General features: G+C 43.1%; 3 protein-coding genes across 5 annotated transcripts; all 3 read right to left on the reverse strand.

Moving 5' to 3' along the window:
* Positions 1–2298: 2298 nt before the first annotated feature.
* On the reverse strand, positions 2299–4812 carry LOC127773071 (protein phosphatase 2C 51). The gene is made up of 3 exons (XM_052299082.1): positions 4057–4812; positions 3222–3327; positions 2299–3128 (listed from the first exon to the last, which is right to left on the reverse strand). The coding sequence occupies exons 1-3, from the start codon at positions 4783–4785 to the stop codon at positions 2818–2820; spliced, it is 1146 nt and encodes a 381-aa protein (XP_052155042.1). The 5' UTR covers positions 4786–4812; the 3' UTR covers positions 2299–2817.
* Positions 4813–10446: 5634 nt separating this feature from the next.
* LOC127772968 (pentatricopeptide repeat-containing protein At5g39680-like) lies at positions 10447–14542 on the reverse strand. 3 transcript variants are annotated; one of them, XM_052298971.1, is made up of 3 exons: positions 11621–14542; positions 11238–11360; positions 10447–10971 (listed from the first exon to the last, which is right to left on the reverse strand). In XM_052298971.1, exon 1 carries the CDS (start codon positions 14195–14197, stop codon positions 12134–12136), a length of 2064 nt encoding a protein of 687 aa, XP_052154931.1. In that variant the 5' UTR covers positions 14198–14542; the 3' UTR covers positions 10447–10971; positions 11238–11360; positions 11621–12133. The 3 variants fall into 3 exon arrangements, with proteins under 3 accessions (XP_052154931.1, XP_052154930.1, XP_052154929.1); XM_052298970.1 differs by having other exon boundaries at positions 11427–14542; XM_052298969.1 differs by having other exon boundaries at positions 11238–14542.
* A 2866-nt stretch (positions 14543–17408) lies between these two features.
* Positions 17409–20504, reverse strand: LOC127772680 (uncharacterized). Its single transcript, XM_052298634.1, has 4 exons — positions 20235–20504; positions 19376–19721; positions 18631–18758; positions 17409–18044 (listed from the first exon to the last, which is right to left on the reverse strand). Exons 1-4 carry the CDS (start codon positions 20301–20303, stop codon positions 17616–17618), a joined length of 972 nt encoding a protein of 323 aa, XP_052154594.1. The 5' UTR covers positions 20304–20504; the 3' UTR covers positions 17409–17615.
* Between the last annotated feature and the right edge of the window lie 419 nt (positions 20505–20923).

The following is a 20923-nucleotide window of genomic DNA, read 5'->3' on the forward strand; positions in this document are numbered from 1 at the left end:
AGCGCTTTCAATGCGCTCCGATCGAATTGTTGGTCAGAAATCTTTTCCCGCCCTTTTCATTCATATCCTATGTAAAGGCTCTGACGCTGTCAGGCCAAACCTTTGTACTCCCTATAATATCATTTCTTTTCAATGGAAAATTCAGGTGGGGGAGTTCTCCCATCCGGTGATTTATTAAAAAAAACTGCTTAGTTTTTTTTTAAAAAAAATCTTACTCCTGGCTAGCTTTAAATTGCGTTTGACAATGACAAGCCCTCGCGGGCAGGGAAATCGATCCTATCCGCTGGGAAATATGTCAACACGGTGAGGTGGCACGAGTTTGCGCATTTTGCAGTACGCCTCGACTAGCTAACAGGAGTTGCATGCCTAAATCAGTGTGGGATTAGCATCAGGCTTCTGTAGCTGATCAGCAAAGTTTGAAAATAACCCACCCAAATCCATCCACAGCCTGTATCGATTATGCATAGTGTTGAACCCCTGCTTTACTGATAGCCATACAAGAAAACTCAGGATCTTGTATGACACTACTATCTAACGATGAAAACGGATCGAAAATGGACGGAAACTAGTTTTATCATATTCGTTTTCATATTTTTTTTCGGAATCGGAATCGGAATCGAAAACTCGGATACGAAAATGAAATCGAATATTATCGAATACAGATACGGAGCGAATACGAGACGGAACGAATATGGTAGCGACTATTTACCGGTATATAAAAAACCCCTCAAATTGAGTTTTGATAAGGAAGATATATTGCTTATTATTTTAGTTCAATATCTCCAACATTTATATTGTCAAATTTGTAGACGGCCCCCCAACAGTACGTGAAAATCGATTTTCATGGTTGTTCCTATAAGAAATCCATATGCAAATATGATTATCATTTTCTATTCCCAAGACCTTTTACTAGATGTATAACTTACTTACCATTATATAAATTAGAGATGTTATTTATTTTACTTCACATCTTCGAAACTTGTAATGTTTGTTTTATACTTTAAATGCTCTTAAATACAAATGTTATGAACTACAAAGTGGTAGATCCCGTTGAGCTCTACAACTTTAATATGGAACACATCTCCATCGGATGTCGTTTGAATTGTAGATCTGAGATTTTGTAAAAATTAATATGATATATTATAATGAATATTTAGACCCTTAAATGACCCCAAATAATAAAATAGTCAATAAGAAAGTTGTAGATCTCATCGAGCTCTACAATGTTGATATAAATTTTGTCTTCATCTGATTCCGTATGAAGAAGTTATGTATATATACATGTTTTTTCTAAAATTTGCTCAATGTCTGCGGATATCCGAAAAAAATTCCGGATAGTTTCCGACCATTTTCCGATTCCGACGGATAGTACCCTTACTGTATTCGTTTTTGTTTCCGAGAAAAAAAAATCCGAATTCGTTTCCGAATCCGAAAATTTTCCGGATAGTTCCGACCGAAACTATCCAAATCCCAAAAAATGGTCCGAACGTTCGGAAACTACCGAACCAGTTTCAACCCTACTACTATCACTGTCAGTGCCTCATTGACGAAGGCAGATTGAATTTTCAGGTTATGAGCCAACAAGGCCTAGCATGGGAAATTGGAGGCAGATACTCCATCCGTTTCAGGTTATAAGATGTTTTGACTTTGATCAAAGTTAAACTGTTTTAAGTTTAACCAAATTTATAGACAAATATAATAGGGGCATTTACAAATTTGCTATCGGTTTTTTCAATATTACAAGGATACCACTCGAATGATAGTTCTAGTGGTATTTTTACATCTAATGGCAGTTTTGTAATAACGATTTAAAGCAATGGTAAATTTGTAATTGTCCTAATATAGTAATATTTACTTTACCAAATTAGTTTTCTTAAATTAACAGTTAAATATATTTTTTATAATAAAATTATTTTGGATCGAAAATATTACTATTGCTTTTATAATATGAAATAGAGGGAGTAGCTGAAACTATCAACTGAGGGGAGTGGTAGAGCTGCGGCTGAGGGGGTGGAGTAAGGGCGGTGGCAGCAGATCGAGAGGAAACTTCGTCTAATCCGACGGAAACGGAGGTAGCCAAGGGGAGCCCGCCCTGGTGGTGGATCAGGTGAGAGACGGGAAAAAAGGGAAATGGGAGAGGAGGAAGAAGATTTGATGGCGGACATATTGGGACTCATGTGAGTTTCACTTGTAACTATATTATCGGTATCAATGTTGACATGGTATAATGAGGTGAGCGATGAGCGGTATTTTAATCAGGGACGAATTTCAGACTAAGTAGACAAATTTAGGAACCTAAAGTGAACTTATTTCATCCATAAATGAACGAAGAAATTCAAGCCTACAACGCAGTAGAATGCAAGTGATTCGACCCACGGGCCTAACGCCCATGGGCTTTGTGTTGGGCTACCGATTCCGGCCCAACTAACCGACCAAGGAGGCAGTGCGAGGTCTCTTCTGGGGTCCTGTGTGACTAGCGGCTCTGCGAGATGAAAAATAGCATGAGCCCGGGCATGAACGAAAGCCAGTTAAACTCACCGCACGATGCAGCAAGAAACAATTAACTGAAGATCTAACAGGGCATGCATTGGAAGCTATAATTATCAGACCCGAGAGTCCAACACATCCGACTACTACAAACCACAGAATCGACCATCTCTTCTCAATCGAAACCTTCATCGCCGGAACCGTTTAATTCCGGCGTCTCGCCGCGCGATGCCCAAATTAATAGTATCATCGACGTAATGTACAGAGAGCTACTAGTAGCTTATTAATTAGTAGCGATGTGCCGCCTCCATCGCGGATGATGTCAAAAGCTCAAGCTGCCCTGCTCTTGAGCCGCCTGAGCTCGACGACGACGACGCTGATGTTGTCCCTGCTGCCGCGCGAGACGGCGAGCTCGGCGAGGAGCGCCGCCGCGTCGGCGGCCGAGCTGCCGGAGACGGACTCCGGGAACATGGAGGCCGCGCGGCCGTTGAGGCAGTTCCTGGCGATCTTGCACGCCACCTCGTTGGACACCACGTCCCACAGCCCGTCGCTCGCCAGGATCAGGAACTCGTCCTTGTCCGTCCTCTCCACCACCCTCACCTCGGGCTCTGCGCTCACAAACGGCTTCAGGTAGTAGTCGCCTGAAATTCGAGATGCCATGGCATTTGTTAAATTCCAAGAATGGAAGAAACAAAGGCCAATGCTATGAGCAGCAAGAGTCAGATTGGGCTTACCTATGGATCTAGATGTGGCTAAAACACCAAGGACACGGTAACCGTTCCAGTTGATGACTCTGCCTCCAGCTGCTTCCACTCGTTCCAACTCGTCAGGCCGATCTGGCTGCGTAGTCAAAATAAACATTATTCAGTTTATGACCCTGCAAAATTACTGATGAGACCCAAACATAATATCAGAGTCCACTCAAGTGAAGACACAAAACCGGAGCATCAACCAGTTTACGACAACAGCGCAAACAGTAGACTGTTGCTAGTAAGTGGTGTAACGGCAGTATCTTTTTCAGAACTGCGGCACGGGAAACATAAAAGACAAGGTTCTAGAGTGGGGATAAACTAGCTGATCGCTGTGCCAACAGCTAACTTTTGGCACATTTAGTGGCCGAGACGCATCAGACCTACCTAACCCATCTCATGGACGAACAGTAGTACTGCTGCTACTACCATGCTTTGGAGTTTAACCCTGCAGCTGTGCTGTTCAACCGACAAAGTAAAAGGAGACTGTCAACGTGTAAAGCCAGAGATGAAATAGATCTTGCACTTACCACAACCACCCAATCGACAGTATAAGTACATATTTGAATTGAAGTACGCGATAATGGCATAATGCACTGTTAGCATCAAGCTATAGTTACATGGGCAAAATTTATTGTATTTTTAAACGGAGGTGGTAACTACTTCCTTGGCGAACATTCGAGAGATCAAACTATGCATGCTAAGTACGGATCTAACCAAAAAATTAATTGACGGAAATCAGAGCCAAATGTACACGAATAACATTTGGCCATCCATATCATTATAAACAAGTAGTTGTACGGAGTGCCACGTAGCATACCTTGTGGTCAGTGGAGAGTGGCAGCGCGACGCCGCCGCGGGAGAGCACGGCGCGCGAGTCGCCGCAGTTGGCAACGACGATGCGGCGGCGTCCCACGACGGCGACCACGGCGGTGGAGCCCACCGTCCTGAACCCCGACGGCTCGGTGCCGTCGACGCGGGGGGCGGTGGCGGCGACGCTCCCGATGACCTCGCCGTCCATCCTGGCGAAGCTGGCCAGCATCGCCTCCTTCCACCGCACGTCGCCGGCCGACGCGCTCTGCCCCCGCAGCCGCCGCAGGCTCACCTCCTCCGCGAGCACAACGTGCATCCGCTTCCTGCACGCCTCCGCCACCCGCGACCCGCCGTGGCCGTCGTACACCGCGAAGAAGTCCTCCTCGCCCTCCCCGCCGCCCCTGATAGCGCCCGCAACATCCCCCGTCGAAGCCATGAACGTCCGCTCGATGGCCACCGCGTCCTCCATCTCCCTCCGCCGCCCGATCACCGACACCGAGCCGTGCGACACGCACGCCGGCCAGCTCCGGGGAACAACCTCCGTCGACGAGTCATCAGACGACGACCCGTCCTTCACCGACCGGATTCTCTTCGCCGCCGCATCATCCTCCGCCGCCAGCCCGAGCCGCCGGAGCTCGAGACGTCGGCGCCGGCGTGCCGCCGCGGCCTTGCCGTCACCTCCGGCTACTACAACTTCGCACGCGTGCCCCTCATCCGTCGCGCCCGTCTCCCTCATGCCCCACGCGTAGTAGAGAGAGCAACGGAGGAATCAAAGGGAAAGGCTCGCCGAGGAGGGCGAGGCGGGCTTTAATACAAGCCCACGGCGAAAGGTAGGAGAAGCAACCCGAGCCGTCGGATCGCGCGCGGACGGCCAGATGCGCGCCACCGCCGCGTGGGACGTGGACGGACGAGATCGCCGGTGGCGCGTGGCGTGGCCGTCGTCTGGGATCCCGGGCCGGGAGAGAGACCACGCTGCGCCTGGTCCACCGGTACGCTCTCGCGCGCGGTCCATGTGGGCCCATGTTTTCAGTGACATAGGCTTAGGTGGAATGGGTCCACGTAGCGTTGGGATGGTTGGGACCATTAGTAGGGGAGTGGGGCCCAGGAAGGGGTTTACGTGGAGGGAGAGAGTGGAACGAGGAAGTGTGGGGGCGCCCGCTCCCGCTGCGGCGGGGACAAATGTTAACCAGCGGCAAGGCAAAAGGGCGCGGCTTACGTGCAAGGAAACGAGATTCTACAGGAGCGAGCAAAACTGCAAAAGCCCTGTGTGTTTTTGACCCAAACCGCGCCAAAACCAAACCCACGTCTCACACACCTGGATTCCGGAAAAACAGTGTTGGGTCAAACAAACCACGCCGCGAACAGCCGGCGGATGAACGAGGTTTCGTTTCGGCGTTTCGAATGGCGGAGATGGTCGATGGCGTACGCCCGATTTGGAGCGTGGCGCGGGGGTGAGGGCCGCGTGGCGGGCGAGGTGGACACACGCGGCGGATCCAGAGGCGCAAGCGCGAGAGGGAGCTCGGCTCATGCCGGGGCGGAAGAGCCAGCGCCATGGCGCGGTCTCGGGCTCCGTTTCCGGCGCAGCGCCGCTGCTGCTGCTGAGTGGGGGCGACGTGGAGACGACCCGGGCCGTGGTCTCCGCTTCTTCGTACGAGCAGTGGTGACGTGGTCAGTTGTGGTCAGGCACTCGGTGCAGGCGCGGGATTCGAGGGGTGCCACGACGGCATGCGGGCAGCAACCATGGGAGGGCCATGCCGTTGCTAGCTTTCAACTTTTACGGCAAAGCTTGTTCATTCATGGTGATGCGTTGGATGGCGCTTTTGTCCGGTCGTTTCTGATCTCGACTTCCAAACGAGGGCGCGCACATGCATGCTCGCTCGCTCCATGATCAGTTCGGAACCAGCAACTGTTTTGTTCCAGCTCTCAGGATCTGGACAGGTGTGGTAGCACTCCCAGTACGTCACTGCATTAACTTGAAACCCGTACGTAGCTCCTGATCAGCAAATTAATGTTCGTTGCTACTAGTAATAGGCATTTCACGTCCTTCACAATCACTTCATCTGTACTCGAGCCATTTGATAGCATCATGATCACACAGTACTGGAGATGAGGTTAAGCGGGAGCAGAGATGCTTTCCCGTTTGAAAATTAATGTCACCTGCACGCTAGCTAAAACAATACTGTATGCTAACAATGTGCCCCTTGGATACTATCATGATCACACTACTGTAGAGTGATGTATTAAAAATAATTGTTGCTAATTCCGAGCTTAGCATATTTAAGAAATTCGAACATAAAAAGGAGGAGAAAATATCATCTCACGTTCTCAGTACTACTACTGAGAGTAGGTAGATATGAACATATTTCAAGAATATAAAATAGGAGATAGAACAGTAGCGGGCTATAGATTTATAGCCACTTATAGTACCAACTATAATTTGTATAGTATACGTTTATAGGTAACTATTGTATGAATTGATTATTAAATTGATTATAGATGATTTAAAGCTAATAGCTGGCTATACATTAAACTTGCTCTAATACTGGTATCTCTCTAAGCTAGCGTTGTGTTGTCGCTTTCGGAGAACAACGCATGCATCAATGCATCATGATTAATTCATGCATGGCTTAGCTTTTTCAAGATTTTTAAGCACAACTTGTTAGGTCTGATCTGATGCAATGCAAAGCGGACAAGATACCGCGCGCGGCCGCCATAAGCATGGCCTCGCAAATTTGTGTAGCATCGCCTTGACGGCATTGCAACTGTGGGCGGATCTATCATATGCACGCGCGCCTGAATATATGTGCTAGGCTGCTAGCTACTTTCTCCATCTCATTTTAGATGTGTCATAATTTTTCGTGTCTAATTTTAATCGTCCGTTTTATTTTATTTTTTTATAATTAACATTATATAATTATTATATGATAAAAACATAAATAATACTTTATGCGTGACTTATTATTTTAGTTTTTTAAGTTTTTTAAATAAAATATATCATTAAAGTTAGACATGGAAACTCATAAGTTATAACTGTGTTTAAAGTGGAATGGAGGATAGTAGATTGCAAAGCTGTCAACGGTATTATATATGCTGTATTATTATTAGTACAGCGCATGTACTCCTTTATAGTATCAGGAAGCGACTTTCGTAGACGTGGCTCTCTCTCGAACGTGCAATGCATCGTACCATACTACCATTAATATTACCATGTACATTAGTACTCCCTTTATAGTAGTACGTGGTTTCTAGCTGCTTTTCTAAGGCTAATTATCCTGTGGTCAGGTCATTGCAAACTTGCCGTTCCAGCTACGTACCTGTGAAAAAACCACGGCGCGTTCGTCGTGTCCTGCTGAGTGCTAGTACGTACATATATACGTGTCGACATGGCATCGCATTATTCAGCAATTCACTGAACCTGATCATCGAACGAGTGCCATGCAGAGGATGAGACGATAGTTACAGGTAGTGCTCATCCTCTGATACATGTAAACACGCACGTGGTCGAATTCGTTCGGTACAACTCTGGAAAGAGACCGAATCGAAGCAGAGTGAGCTGGACTACCATTGCAGTAGAAGTCCTGGCCCGATCGTAAATACTCCATCCGTCATCCTAATAAAACTTAACTTCATACTACGATATGATATATTTTAATACTACATTGTTTTTTTAAGAAACGAGGGATCACGTAGCATCTCCATCATTAATGGTACGATTGACCTAACGTTTTCCGATCGAATCAGCATGCGACGATGCGTTGGCTCGTGAATCTGCCATCGATCGCGTGTGACTGCGTTGCTGCCCCCGCGATCTTTTCTCCGCGCGGACAGCGACGTGCGCGCGCGCGCCATGTGTGTGGCGGAGACACGGATTCCACCCGTGCGCGAGCGCCGTGTTTGGGTTTTGAAGGCGATCGATCGATCGATTCGTTCGGTCTGAGCCGAGCCGAGGCCATGGGGCGTCATATGGCACGTACGTGGCGGGGGACCGATCGTTGCGTCGCGCGCGTTAACATGGTTTGGATTTTTGATGGCTACTCTCTTCAGTTCATTTTAATTAACGTTTCGAATAATGACACGATCTACTAAATATACATTTGATCTTATTTTTCTATTATAATATACATAATAAATAAATACATGTTTATTTTTATTATAGTGTTTTGAAAGACAGATCTATTTATATTGTTCTAGTTTCTTTAAACTAAACTAGCACAGTGACCCGCGCAAATTGCGCGGCTAGCATCATTATATTTTCTCTCATATAATAGCATATATATTTCCTCATTATATTATTCAAATATATTAAAATGACAACATAATTTTAAATTTTACAATAACTTTACAAAACTACTAATGGGTAATATTCATATTATATTTTATATAAGTATTAGTTATTAATTATTTTTAATATCAAATTTTAGTTATTGTAATTTATATATATTCCTATATGGACTCTAGACTCGTCTTTTAATATTTTCTTTTTCTAATTCTGAATTTTCTGTAAATTGTATTTCTAGATAGACTCTATGCTCTTCTTCCAATATTATTTATTTTTTATTTTTGAATTTTTATTATTTTTAATTGTATTTCTATGTGGACTCTAAACTCATCTTTCAATATTTTTTAATTTTTAATTTCGAATTTCAGTTAATTCTAAATTGTATTCCTATATTGACTTTAAACTCTTCTTCCCATGTTTTTCTTAATTTGGAATTTTAGTTATTTGTAAATTGTATCTTTATATCTCTACTTTTAATTTTATTATGTTTATTCCAAATTTTAGTTAGTTTTAAATTCCTATATGGACTCTATACTCTACTTCTAATATTCCTTATTGTTTAATTCCGAATTTCTATTTTTTTCTTAATTGTATTTCTATATGGACTCTATACTCTACTTCTAATATTCCTTATTTTTAATTCCAAATTTTTATTATTTCCTAATTGTATTTCTATATGGACTCTATACTCTACTTCTAATATTCCCTATATGGACTCTAGTCTCCTTTTCTAATATTCCTTATTTTTTAATTCCGAATTTCAGCTATTTCTAAATTGTATTTCTGCCTTTTCTTTTTCTCCGATTAATGTGAGAATTTCTAGGCTATAAGAGCGAACGTGGAGGCTCCTTTTTCTATTCCTTTAATTTCTAAATTGTATTTCTATATGAATTATGTTTTTTCTTTTTCTCCGATTAATATGAGAATTTCTAGGCCATGAGAGCAAATGTGGAGACTCTTTTTTCTATTCCTTTAATAATATAATAGATATTTTTAAAATTATTGACGATTAAAGTTATAAAAGTTTAATTTTAATTTTGTTCAAAACGTCAATTATGATGTAACCGGACGGAATAGTCAAGTCGGCCTCGCGCGAAAGGCGCCTGTGGGTTCGTACGTTACGTGGCGTGCGGGAACAGCGGCGGAGGGAGGGAGGGAGGGAGGGAGAGCCCGGGGCGTTCGGTTGTTCGAGAGGGTTCGGCCTTTTTCACGGCGAGCGACAGATTCCCCCGGCCCCGTCGTGTCAGTGTGTTTCCTACTGCTACGGAGCAGCAGATTTTTGAGGGCCGCGAAGCCACATGTGCAACATGAACAGGATGAGTTCGGTTTGGATTTGGGACGAGAGAGGCAGACTTCAGACTTCTTTGGGGCAGCATCTTGAATGCACAGCGCGCGTACTCTGCCCGCTGACTCATTAATCAGAAGGAACTGGCCAGCGCTGCTGCGTTGGCCCGACAAAGAATCAAAAGGCCGGCCAAGAAACAACCAAGGTCAATATAGGCCGGGAGTTTATGGATCCTCCCCGGTGAGTTCTTTGAAAACAAAAAGGTGGGCTGGAGTTTTAATCTCCGATCAATTTGGGCTAATTCTCTCTACAGGCCTGAAGAAAATCATGGAAGAAAAGGAGTTTTTTTTTTTAATTTTCTCTCTGAGCCCGAAAAAAAATTATGGAATTCATGGGGGACACGTAGTTTGAAATCAGATTGTTGCAGCTGAACTTCTGAACAGGCAATCACTTTAGATACTCTACTGAAAATTGACCTCAAGGCTCAAAGTAGCCGCGACAGCAGATTTGCCCAGATTCTGCCTGAGGCTGAGTTTAGTTTTAAACTTTTTCTTTAAACTTCCAACTTTTCCATCACATCAAAACTTTCCTACACACAAACTTTCAACTTTTCCGTCACATCGTTTCAATTTCAACCAAATTTTCAATTTTGGCTTCAATTTCAACCAAATTTTCAATTTTGGCGTGATCTAAACACACCCTGAATCAAAGCAATGATAGCAGCATGTGTGACTGTGAGATGAGAGGATGTAGTATGCACCACGGTACCCACCGTACGCAACCTAAAGAAAAATGTGTTGGCAAGAAATACGGGGCTCCTGATCTTTCTTTGAACCAAATATACAGGGCCGGTACAGTGATATTTACATAACTACTCCATCTGCCTGAATCTTGCTGTAACTGATGCAGGAAAAAGACTGGAATGGAACTATCCAACATATCAAGTACTAGCTAATAGCTCATCTTCTGAGTTTACAATGATGGAAATGAATCTGTTGTTTTACAAAGCAAGAACCCAGATTGTTATGGTGACAGAATTGAAACTTCTGAATATCGGCAATTCAGTCAGACGAGGTAACGGAGCACTCATATATAATCAAAAGTCATAAAAAGACCCCTCGAATTCAGCTTCTGTCATCAAATCAACAGTTTCAAAATTCTGAAAAACGGTGGGTTAGTTGATTGTGCCAGCAGCATCCCGCATCCGGACCCAATCCTCTCGATCTCCTCCGGCCATCTGTTTCCCTCCCTGCTAGTCAAACGCCTCCAAGATTGCTTGCTCCTGCCGCTGCAAGAGGAAAGCTGCTTCCTTAGGGGCTTCGGGCTGCTACTTATTCACTGGACATCAATAATCGAACCTATAGAAGAACAAACGATACAAGACAGTTTAGTTTGTGATAAATCGTGCATTGCCAAGCAATCGGCATACGACTACTATTTATATCAAAGATAAATGTCTGCATTTTGCAAAGCTAGCTGAAATCAACAAACATCGTCTCTGATCTCAAAAGAAACAACATCTATCTTAGCACGACAACTTTATACTCTACATAGCCACAAGAGGAGACAAGAGTACAACGCACGGTAAATTAAGGACATCTTAGCCAGATTACCAACAACATACCTCACCATGACAAACTAAATTGAACACCATGACCAAGCTTCACCAGAGGCCCTCCTTTGCGGCAGACTGGCAGCTCTCTTCAACAAATTTCTTAACTTGGTTGCTGGTATCTCAATCTTGAACCTAAATAGATAATGTTAGAAAGCTTTCTAAAAGTATGAAGTGTTAGTGCGACTAAGCAATGCATACAGCTCAAGATGACAATACTCTGGCCTAGAGGCGACGCGGACAAGAAGCTAGCTGGGAAGTTTCCACAGAAAAATGTAGTTTCTTCTGAAGAACTAGATGAACAAACAAACATTACTATGTAGAACTGGACACTACATGTACATACAAAAATAAGACAAAAACCAATCATGCAATTGACTTTGAAGATAAATTACTCAGTCACATTAGAATATGCCTCCTTGTGATCTACTTCTTGAATATTGAGGGTAACTTCAGTCAGGAGTCGCATGTAAGGAAAAATTCTATATACAGCAGTTCTCCTCCATCACTTGATCAAAATAGTTAACAAAGACATTGGTTGCTCTGCTACTTAGTCAACAAATCCGCAAATGGGAAAGCAATAGCATATCCTCCCTTGTTAGTCGTTAAAATAATTCACATATTTACATCTTTTAACTTTGTTCTTCAAAAAAATGATTGCATTTCCATGTCCATGTCCTAACTTCACTTGTCCTCTGGAGCTGCGACTTTAATGACTCTCTGGTCCCACCTCAACATTTATACTCAGCAAAAATGCTCTTGAATCACATATATGGCCAATCTGCTCCATTCAGCTGATTCACGAGGCTTTATGCAATCGACCTTTGAGAACCACATATTATATAGTTCTTTTTTAAGAAAGGGCAAAAGCTTTGCCACTTTTATATTGACATATTATATAGATTGAATCACCAATAGTCATCACATGAGCAGACTCCATCTTCTATACAATGAAACCGAACAGTGTCCCTTACAACTATTCTTCTGCCTGTGGCAAGTGAAATGAGTTTGATGGCAACATGGCAATCATCACATATCCTGACGTTTTTCATTATACGAATAGCTTCTCCCTTGGGGGTGCGAATAAGGCCAAATGCAAGAGCTAATTTCTCACTGTGATACATAAGATGTTCTTCCTTTTGTTCATCCTCAACATCATGTAGGGCCACTGCAATGTTTGGAACATATCCAATCACTTTTATCTTGTCTATCAGCTCTTGTAGTTTTTTGGTGATCTGCTCCATATATGGGTGTTTTTTGTCCTCAGATGTGAAAACATGGACCTCACTACCCACTTGAATCCAACTAACACCAGGCTCCTTCCTAACGCCCAACTCTCTCATCAGCCTCCGAACCTTCACGACACCATCCCACCGGTTTGCTTTCGCATACATATTAGAAAGCAAAACATAGGTTCCAACATCTTTGGGCTTTAACTGAAAAATCTGTTCAGCTACTCGATGACCAAGACCATAATTTCTATATACTTGGCAAGAACTTAGAAGTGATCTCCATGCAACAACATCGGTACCAATGCAGTTACTCTCTATGAATCGTTCTGCCTCGTCAAGCCGTCCAACTCTGCACAGCAAACCGACCATGCAAGTGTAATGTTCCTTACCAGGTTTTACTCCCACTTCCTTCATCATAATATTCAGGTAGTAGAACCCTTCATCTACAAGACCCAACTGAGCACAGGCTGACAGCACCCCAATGAAAGTTACATAAGATGGGACTTCTTCTGCAAACAACATATCATGAAATGCTTCCATGGCTTCTCTTGCACGGCCATGATGAGCGTAGCCAATGATGATTGAATTCCAAGAAACCACATCACGACATGGCATAGAAAGGAAGACTCTCCGTGCATCCTCAACACTGCCACTCTTTGAGTACATGTTCATGAGGGCATTACAGACAGGCAAAAGGCCCCAATGCCCAGTTTTCATAGTACATGCACCAAGGGCATTACCATTTTTCAAGGAGGCAAGACCAGCGCAACTGTTGAGAGCAACAGCATAAGTGAACTCATTAGGCCGAACTCCTTCCATTTCCATATCCAAGAACAACTGCAATGCATCTTCAAACAGCTCATTTTGTGTATAAGCAGTCATAATGGCTGTCCAGGAAACAATATTCTTTTCTGGCAAAACCTCAAACACGCGATTAGCTTCATGGGGAAAGTCACATTTCCCATACATATCAACGAGTGCACTCCCCACATACACATTCAGCTCAAGCCTCCTCTTCAACGCTTGGGTATGCACCTGACTCCCAAGCACCACCTCTTTCGTGCTAGCACAATGCCCAAGAACTGCGACATATGACACATGATCCCATTGCCCGACATTTCTCACCATGCTTCTTACTATACTGGTGGAACCATCCATCTGGCCCCGATCAAGAAACCCATTTATCATTGAGTTGAACGCGAATACATTAAAACTGGAAACATTATCAAATACCTTCACCGCTTCGTCCATGTGTGCACATTGGCAATACATATGCAGCACCGCATTACAAACGTAAGGGTGCTCTGCTAGTCCAGCCTTGATAGCATATCCATGGCACTGCCTCCCCATATCATAGCTCCGGACATGGGCAGTCGCGGCCACAGCCGACGACAGCACGTACTCATTCAGACCAAAGTCAGCCACCCTGAGGAGCGCGAGGGCGTCCCTGTGGCGCCCGGAAGAAGCGTACCCGGACATGAGCAGGTTCCCAGACACGGGGTTCCGGGAGGGCATTGCGTCGAACACCTGGCGGGCGAGGCCTAGGCGGCCGCACTTGACGTACAGGGCAATGAGGTTGTTGTACTGGACGACGTCGAAGCGCGCGGCCCTGACAACCCTCGCGTGAACCGCCTTCCCTAACGAAAGCTCGCCGGCGGCGGCGGCGGCGCGGAGCACGGCAACGGCCGCGCGCCGCTGGTCGACCGATACTCCCATAGGGCAAGCTCGGGCGGCCGCCATGCCACAGCCGTCCCCGTAAACCCCCCACCCCTCCCCTCCCGGCGTGCCCAAGCTCCTCAGCCGGCACCACTGGAGTTGGGAAGGAGGCGCGGGGGCGCCGGAGTTGGGGGGGAGCAGGCGCGCGGGCGGCGGAGGTGGGTCCCCTTATCCTGCGCGGGGGAGCCCCAGACAACAGCAGAGAACACCGGAGCTGCGAGGAATGGTGGCGCGGCCGCCGGAGTTGGGGAAGAAGGCGCGCGGGCGGCGGGGTTTAAGCAGAGCCGCCGCCAGCCGCCAGAGAGAAGGTTTGAGTGTTTTCCATGGGCCTATTCTGTGACCTGTCTGTTGCCGGCTGGACTCGGCCTACTCCTCCTACAAGGCATCGTCCTTCTTTTCTTGGGCCCAACGCCATTTCCCGGTATTCCCAAATATAATGAGCATTAATCCTGTGATTGCCATCATAATTGTCGTGTTAGAGCAAGTTTAATAGTATAGCCCACTACTAACTCTAAATCATCTATAATCAATATAATAGCCAATTAATACAACAGTTGCTAACTATACTATTAATACCTGGTCCTACCTGTCATACACACATTATGTCTTATAGTCCGTACTGCAGCTGACTACAGATCTATAGCCTGCTGCTCTTCTCTCTCTTCCTTTATCTCTTTAAAATACATTTATAGCTGGCTTATAACCTGCTATTATTGCACCTGCTCTTACCAATGCTATTACTCCGTTTTCTTCTACTTCCCCTATCCCAAAATGTTGCAACCCTGAAGGTAGGGGTGAAAACGGTACAGAAACTTTCCAGATTCCGGACCTATTTTCGAAAACGGAATCTGTTGGTCGGAATTTTTTCGGAAACGGAAACGAATTCGGAAATATTTTCTCGGAAACGGAATCGGAAATGATAAGGGCAGTTTCCGTCGGAACTCGGAATCGGTCGGAAACTTTCTGGAAATTTTCTTGGAATTACCAGAAATTTTGTGATGAAATACCCTAAATTCTTTTTTTAAGCACTAAATAGTGAATACCATGGTGTTTGGCTGTTATTTTTTAAAAAATATTTGTTATGCAAATCTAAAATTACATAAGAATATTTTTTTGTCTTATATTGGGATTTATCAACAACATTACTCTTTTAAATATAGATAATTTATTCAATTGGATTTATCAGTTTGAGGGGTTTTTTATTCCGATAAATTTTCGTTACCGTATTCGCGCCGGTTCGTTTTCGCTCCGTTTTCGGTTTTGATAATATTTGATTCCGTTTTCGTATCCGGGGTTTCCGATTCCGAAAAAAATATGAAAACGAAAATGATAAAGATGGTTTCCGTTTGTTTCCGTACCGTTTTCACCCCTACCTGGAGGTAGTAGCCGCCCCAGAACAAAAGAAACTAGTGTTCGATGGGACACAACCTAATACTATCCAGATTCACATTAATAGGATAGGAAAATGCTACGCATACGATCTTTTTAGTACGATCTTGTTACGATAAGACGCAACGGCATGGATGGCAGCCGAACGCATGGTGCGGACGGCAACGGCAAAACGGCACGCACGGCGCGCGCGGCAGTCTAAGCGTACTTATGGGCCCTAAAGCCCAATTCACCTCTAAACCTGACTTTACGTTCACTACTCCAAACCCTAAATCTGACTTTCATGTTCTGATCTAATCTGCAAGTGTGAAACTAATCCAATAGCATACGCATCGAAGACGAAGGTATGGCATCTTATTTACTTGATTTTCTTAGCTTCACAATCATCTTTTTTTTTACATTATTCTCTCTTTCTTTTTTTTTCCTAGGCAATGTTCATGGCCATGAAATGCTTTCTTTATTATTATGGATTTAATCTAAAATTTTCCTTTGCAAAACATATGCCATTATTTTTAATTCAATCTGAAACTAGGGTTAATGTTATCACTGTCCAAGGTTCAAGGAACATATTTGTATGCGTAATTTGCTTAACCATGCCACATGATAAATTCAATGTTGAGTGCTAAGTACAATTACTATATACAGTAAGATATTAGGAAGAGGATTGCTTAAGATATGATTGAAAAGAAAATTGCTTTGGCTGGCTCATTGGATGTCCAAGCAAGCCAACAAGATAGCAGGCCAGGACGTCAGGAGCTTGGGCTTGGATATGGGGTCAACTGAGGCCTGAGGGATCCGTTTGATCGTACAACCATCGTACGAAATAATTCGTACGTATAGCAGCGCTGAATAGTACTACTTCTAACTCAAAGATTTTAGAGTGATGTGACATATCCTGGTATTATAGATCTAGGCAGGCTTCCTGTCTGATTCGTAGCACTAGAAAATGTCACATCCCTCTAAAATCATTTATATTATGAGACCAAGAGAGTATTGTATTGTTATGTTTTGGGACGGAGAGAGTAGTATTCATCTTCGAGTTTTAAACTCTTCTTTTTTAAAAGAAAAATGTATAAATATCTGAATGTATGCTATGTTAACGAGAGAATGTATCTTATTCACATAAGTCTTTTCGTTTACACACTATGCACGCCAACTAAAAAATATCATAAAAAATTATACAAAAAATTATACATGTACTTTGATTAGTATTGCATCTATGTGTAAAGTAATCATCTTCAAATTCATAGGGAGTAAAAAAAAGACAAATTTATACTTTTAAAACTATTATTTTTTTCTTTTATATGGTTAAAATATAATGAATTTAAGGTTAAGACTTTACAAATAAGTAAATTTTATTGGTTGGTGTACACGAGAAGACTTGTGTGCACAGGGTATGTTACCTGTTAACGAAGCATGCAGCTTCCTTAATACAACCATAGAACTTTCGTACATCAACCATCTAACCATTCAAAATTTATTTATGGTCAAAGTTAAAATTACATTAGTCTACAGATATTTCAAAACCGAAGGGAAGGGAATATTAAAGGCTCATTTGACATACATGGATTATATATATATATATTTATAGAATTCAGTTCAATAAAATCTCTCAAAATTGATCCATTCCAGAGGAGGTATATCCAGCAGTAATTGTCAATGCAAGATATAGCATTCATCTCCATAACAATTTGTTCATTGTTCGGTGGATCTCTCATCCAACTTTCATGATTGCAAGACGAAGTTGGAGCCTCAGTTGGAATCCATGCACAAGTGAAGCGAAGCTCTGGAGATCCTTTAGTTGTAGGGAACATATCAGGTGCACATATCTACATTGGTGAACAAATGCACAAACTGAACCAGTATATCTTAGCCCCTGTAGTCTCTTCTTATACACTCCAGAAATCAAGCAAAAGGTAGCAAGAGAACAAAATTTTCCTATTATAAAGATGGCAAAAAGGATATATATTCTTTCAGATAATGGAACAGAAAAATCATATGATATAGGCATTGGAACTATTTTTCCAATCCATGAAAAGGGAGTATATTGTCATTAGTCTTTCCAGCCATCTTTGGTAGATCTCCTTGAAGCTAGACCTTTGGATGATAGGTTGGGCATATGTCTGGTTGGCGTCAATGGCGCCTCATCATCCCACTCGTCTCCCCAGTTGTCATCCCACTGATCAGATTGATCTGCTTCTTTCTTCCCTCCAGTCGAAAGAGGAAGCTCCGCCGCATCAAGCTTCTGGTATGCAGGTCCACCATCTTGGATACCTCTTCTCCGAAGTTTAATGCATGCTACCACAGCTCCAATAAGAAGAAAAACAGGCACTAACATGTATTTTGAGGTAAGCCGCATTGGCATTACTTGACTTATCTCCCTCGCAATTGCTCGGTGAATGCTAATATTGCAGGTCTCTTCAGCAACTCTAAGAATTATTGTCATGTTTGGTGCACCGTTGTTAAAAATAGTCACCTGTGTCTAAATTAACAATATGAAAATAAAAAAGAAGATCAGTACATCGATTGAAAACATTGAAACAGCATGAGAAAGATCCAGTTCCCCTTGAATAAAAGCTGATAAGAACAGCAATAGTATACTGACATTCTGCTAATCCTGAGATACACTATCAACAAGAACTCAAAATAAGCTAATGCAATTATGCATGTATATAAATCAATATGGGAATAACCTACCGCAGTTCACGTGAAATATATAACTCACGAACCAATTATATGACAAAACATAAATTAATGACACCATGAAGCCAGGATCTTGGTAAAGAGCAACTATCCTTCTATAAGCTTGCAAAAAACAGCTACTCTATTTTGAAACAACACATACAGTAGATAGTACGTATGGGAAAAAATAAGCCAGAAAACCTGCAATATAATCCTCTCACAAGCTCGCTGGAAAAACTTTCATATCAATAAAGAATATAAAAGACAGTCTCTTCTGAAATAACATGTGTGGAAGTAACACCATGCAAATATTGCATAAAGAAAAGTTAAGCCAGAAAATCTCATTACTATAATTATCTTCAAGATACTCATTTGCATTAGCTCACCTCATTATGATCATTTGCTTGGACATGGATGGTGTCTTCAGCTGAAGTGACAAATTCTGGAGTTGTAATACCAACATATAGTGGGTCCATGCCTTTGTTGTCCATCAGAAGTGATAGAGCTGATGAATCTGATTTCAACGGTAACAAGTTATTTATGTGCAAAACATAGAAAAATCTAATTAATAAGAACTAACACGACTATATCCATATGTGATGCAAAACCTTCAGAGAAAAAACAATGAAAATATATCTTTGCAAAGTATTTTTTAGGTAGGTGATAACATCACAGGTACTTTTGCAGAAACATTATTTGCTTAAATTCGTCAGGGGCAAAATTTGCTTGTGATACAGCAGTTGTATTGCATATTCAATTTGGTCCCAGACATTGTGTTTTTGGTTAGTATAGATAGCTCCAACTACGCAATCAATTGTCACTTCATCAGCACTAATCGTGGCTATAAGTTGACAATAGTGAATTGCAATTGGTCAAAAATAATTGCTGACTGGGGAAAATTACAGTTGCAGACCAATTTACGTGTCAATCTTTTTATCAACAAACCCAGTATTTGGTAGCACTAATTAAGGCAAGGTCAAATCAAAGATAAAATAACTGCCATAACACAATTTGCAAACGATCTGTCAAAAAGGAAATGAGAACTTTTCGTGAAGACAGGTATACTGCTATACTACAACAATGATGGTGCACTAACAGAGATTAGAGAAGACTAGTTGCCGAGAAAATCACCTTCTCCAGGAACTTTCAAGCAGGCGATGAACTTTTTATTTTCAATTACACATGTATGAGATGGGTCACACCCCTTGATAAGAGGATCTTGTGAGAAGTCTGTTACATGCGAGGATTTTGCTGTGCTGATATCTTTATCCACATGATGCACAGCTGCCGCATATTTTGCCGTGCTAATAACTTCTGTTGATTTGTCCTTCTTGTTGTTCCCATCAGGGTCATTCTTTCCTTCATCATGATGTACTGTATTAGGATTTGTTTCATCATGCCGTCCTGTCTTCCCACCATCTGAATGTGCTATGTTGTTGTCATTATTTTTGTCTGCTTGTAGAATATTTGTTTTATCCTAAATTCAAAATGAAACAACATATCAGCAACAATAATGAAAATAAAACAGATTATGGCATTTGTTAGTCACTGGATCGAATTAAGTTTTCATGGTAGGTATTGGTGAATTGAGCTTTGCCTGACCATCACAAGTTAAGTGAGAGCAACGAAATCTTTCATGCGACTTGAGAATCACAAATAAGTGCACGAACTCTAGAGTGCACAAAAAGGCGATAGAGATGCATTGCCGATGGATTGAAGCATAAACAGCTACCATCACCAGCAATGATCTCGCCATCTAATATTCAAGTCATCCCAAATACAGAAGGGATGACAGCTTTTATGTTTCGTCAGAACTAAAATGAGCCAACGTTTTCCCAACAATTACAAAGCACAAGTTAATTAGTAATCAGTAATCATTCAACCAAGTCGTATATAAATCTGTGCATCTATAGCCATCTATCTATACCTTACTTGCTCCAGTTACTTAATGCAAATAATACTTACAAATTTGGAAGATATTACACCTTACCTCTTCTGCGGCTGCAGCAATAACAAGCAGGCAAACCAGTGGGAGCAGCCGCAGGCCGCACCACCGCATCCCGCCGGCACAGCAGCAGCAGCAGCAAAGCTCGCACTGCCCCGCCCCCAAATCCAACCCAACCCAACCCAACCCAACCCGAGCTGGTCCGCACCGCGCGCCGCCGGCCCGGCCGGAGATCCGGGGGCAGAGCGGAGTCGCCCCAACCCGCGTGCCTGCGGTAGCTGATGGGTTCCCCGGAGCCCGGAGGAGACGAGGAAGAGGAACGAGCAGCCGCGGCCCGCAGCGACGACGAGCACCCGACGAGAAAGCAGTTGGGACTTGGGAAGGGGGAAGGAAACCGCCACCGGCGACTGAAAAAAGAAAAAAAATATATCGCGCAAAACGAAGACGGCCGTGACTGCGGCCAAGGAGGAAAAAAAAATGTTCTTTTTCGCCGGCCGGCAACGCATCACTGCTTGTCTGCATGTGTCCAAAGGGAAAAAGGCACCAAATTACTTGCAGTTGCAGGCTTGCTGTATTTTCTTAATCACTGGTTGATTCAGTGTAAGGAATAAACATGGTGACTGTTTGGAGTACTAACACCGTGTTTAGTTTCAAACTTTTTTTCAAACTCCATCACATCAAAGCTTTCCTACACACATAAACTTCTAATTTTTCTATCGCATCGTTCCAATTTG

The sequence above is a fragment of the Oryza glaberrima genome, chromosome 5 (assembly GCF_000147395.1).
Source record: "Oryza glaberrima chromosome 5, OglaRS2, whole genome shotgun sequence".
Classification (NCBI taxonomy): Eukaryota; Viridiplantae; Streptophyta; class Magnoliopsida; order Poales; family Poaceae; genus Oryza; species Oryza glaberrima.

Bases quoted from the DNA above. Each gene is read 5' to 3' on its own strand.
- LOC127773071 (XM_052299082.1), bottom strand. From the start codon at position 4,785: ATGAGGGAGACGGGCGCGACGGATGAGGGGCACGCGTGCGAAGTTGTA. The intron at 3,328-4,056 runs GTATGCTACGTG...TTGACTACGCAG, and splicing joins CACTCTCCACTGACCACAAG to CCAGATCGGCCTGACGAGTT. The intron at 3,129-3,221 runs GTAAGCCCAATC...CTCGAATTTCAG, and splicing joins AGCCACATCTAGATCCATAG to GCGACTACTACCTGAAGCCG.
- LOC127772968 (XM_052298971.1), bottom strand. From the start codon at position 14,197: ATGGCGGCCGCCCGAGCTTGCCCTATGGGAGTATCGGTCGACCAGCGG.
- LOC127772680 (XM_052298634.1), bottom strand. From the start codon at position 20,303: ATGCGGTGGTGCGGCCTGCGGCTGCTCCCACTGGTTTGCCTGCTTGTT. The intron at 18,759-19,375 runs GTGATTTTCTCG...CGTTGAAATCAG, and splicing joins CTTGAAAGTTCCTGGAGAAG to ATTCATCAGCTCTATCACTT. The intron at 18,045-18,630 runs GTGAGCTAATGC...TTGTTAATTTAG, and splicing joins AAGCAAATGATCATAATGAG to ACACAGGTGACTATTTTTAA.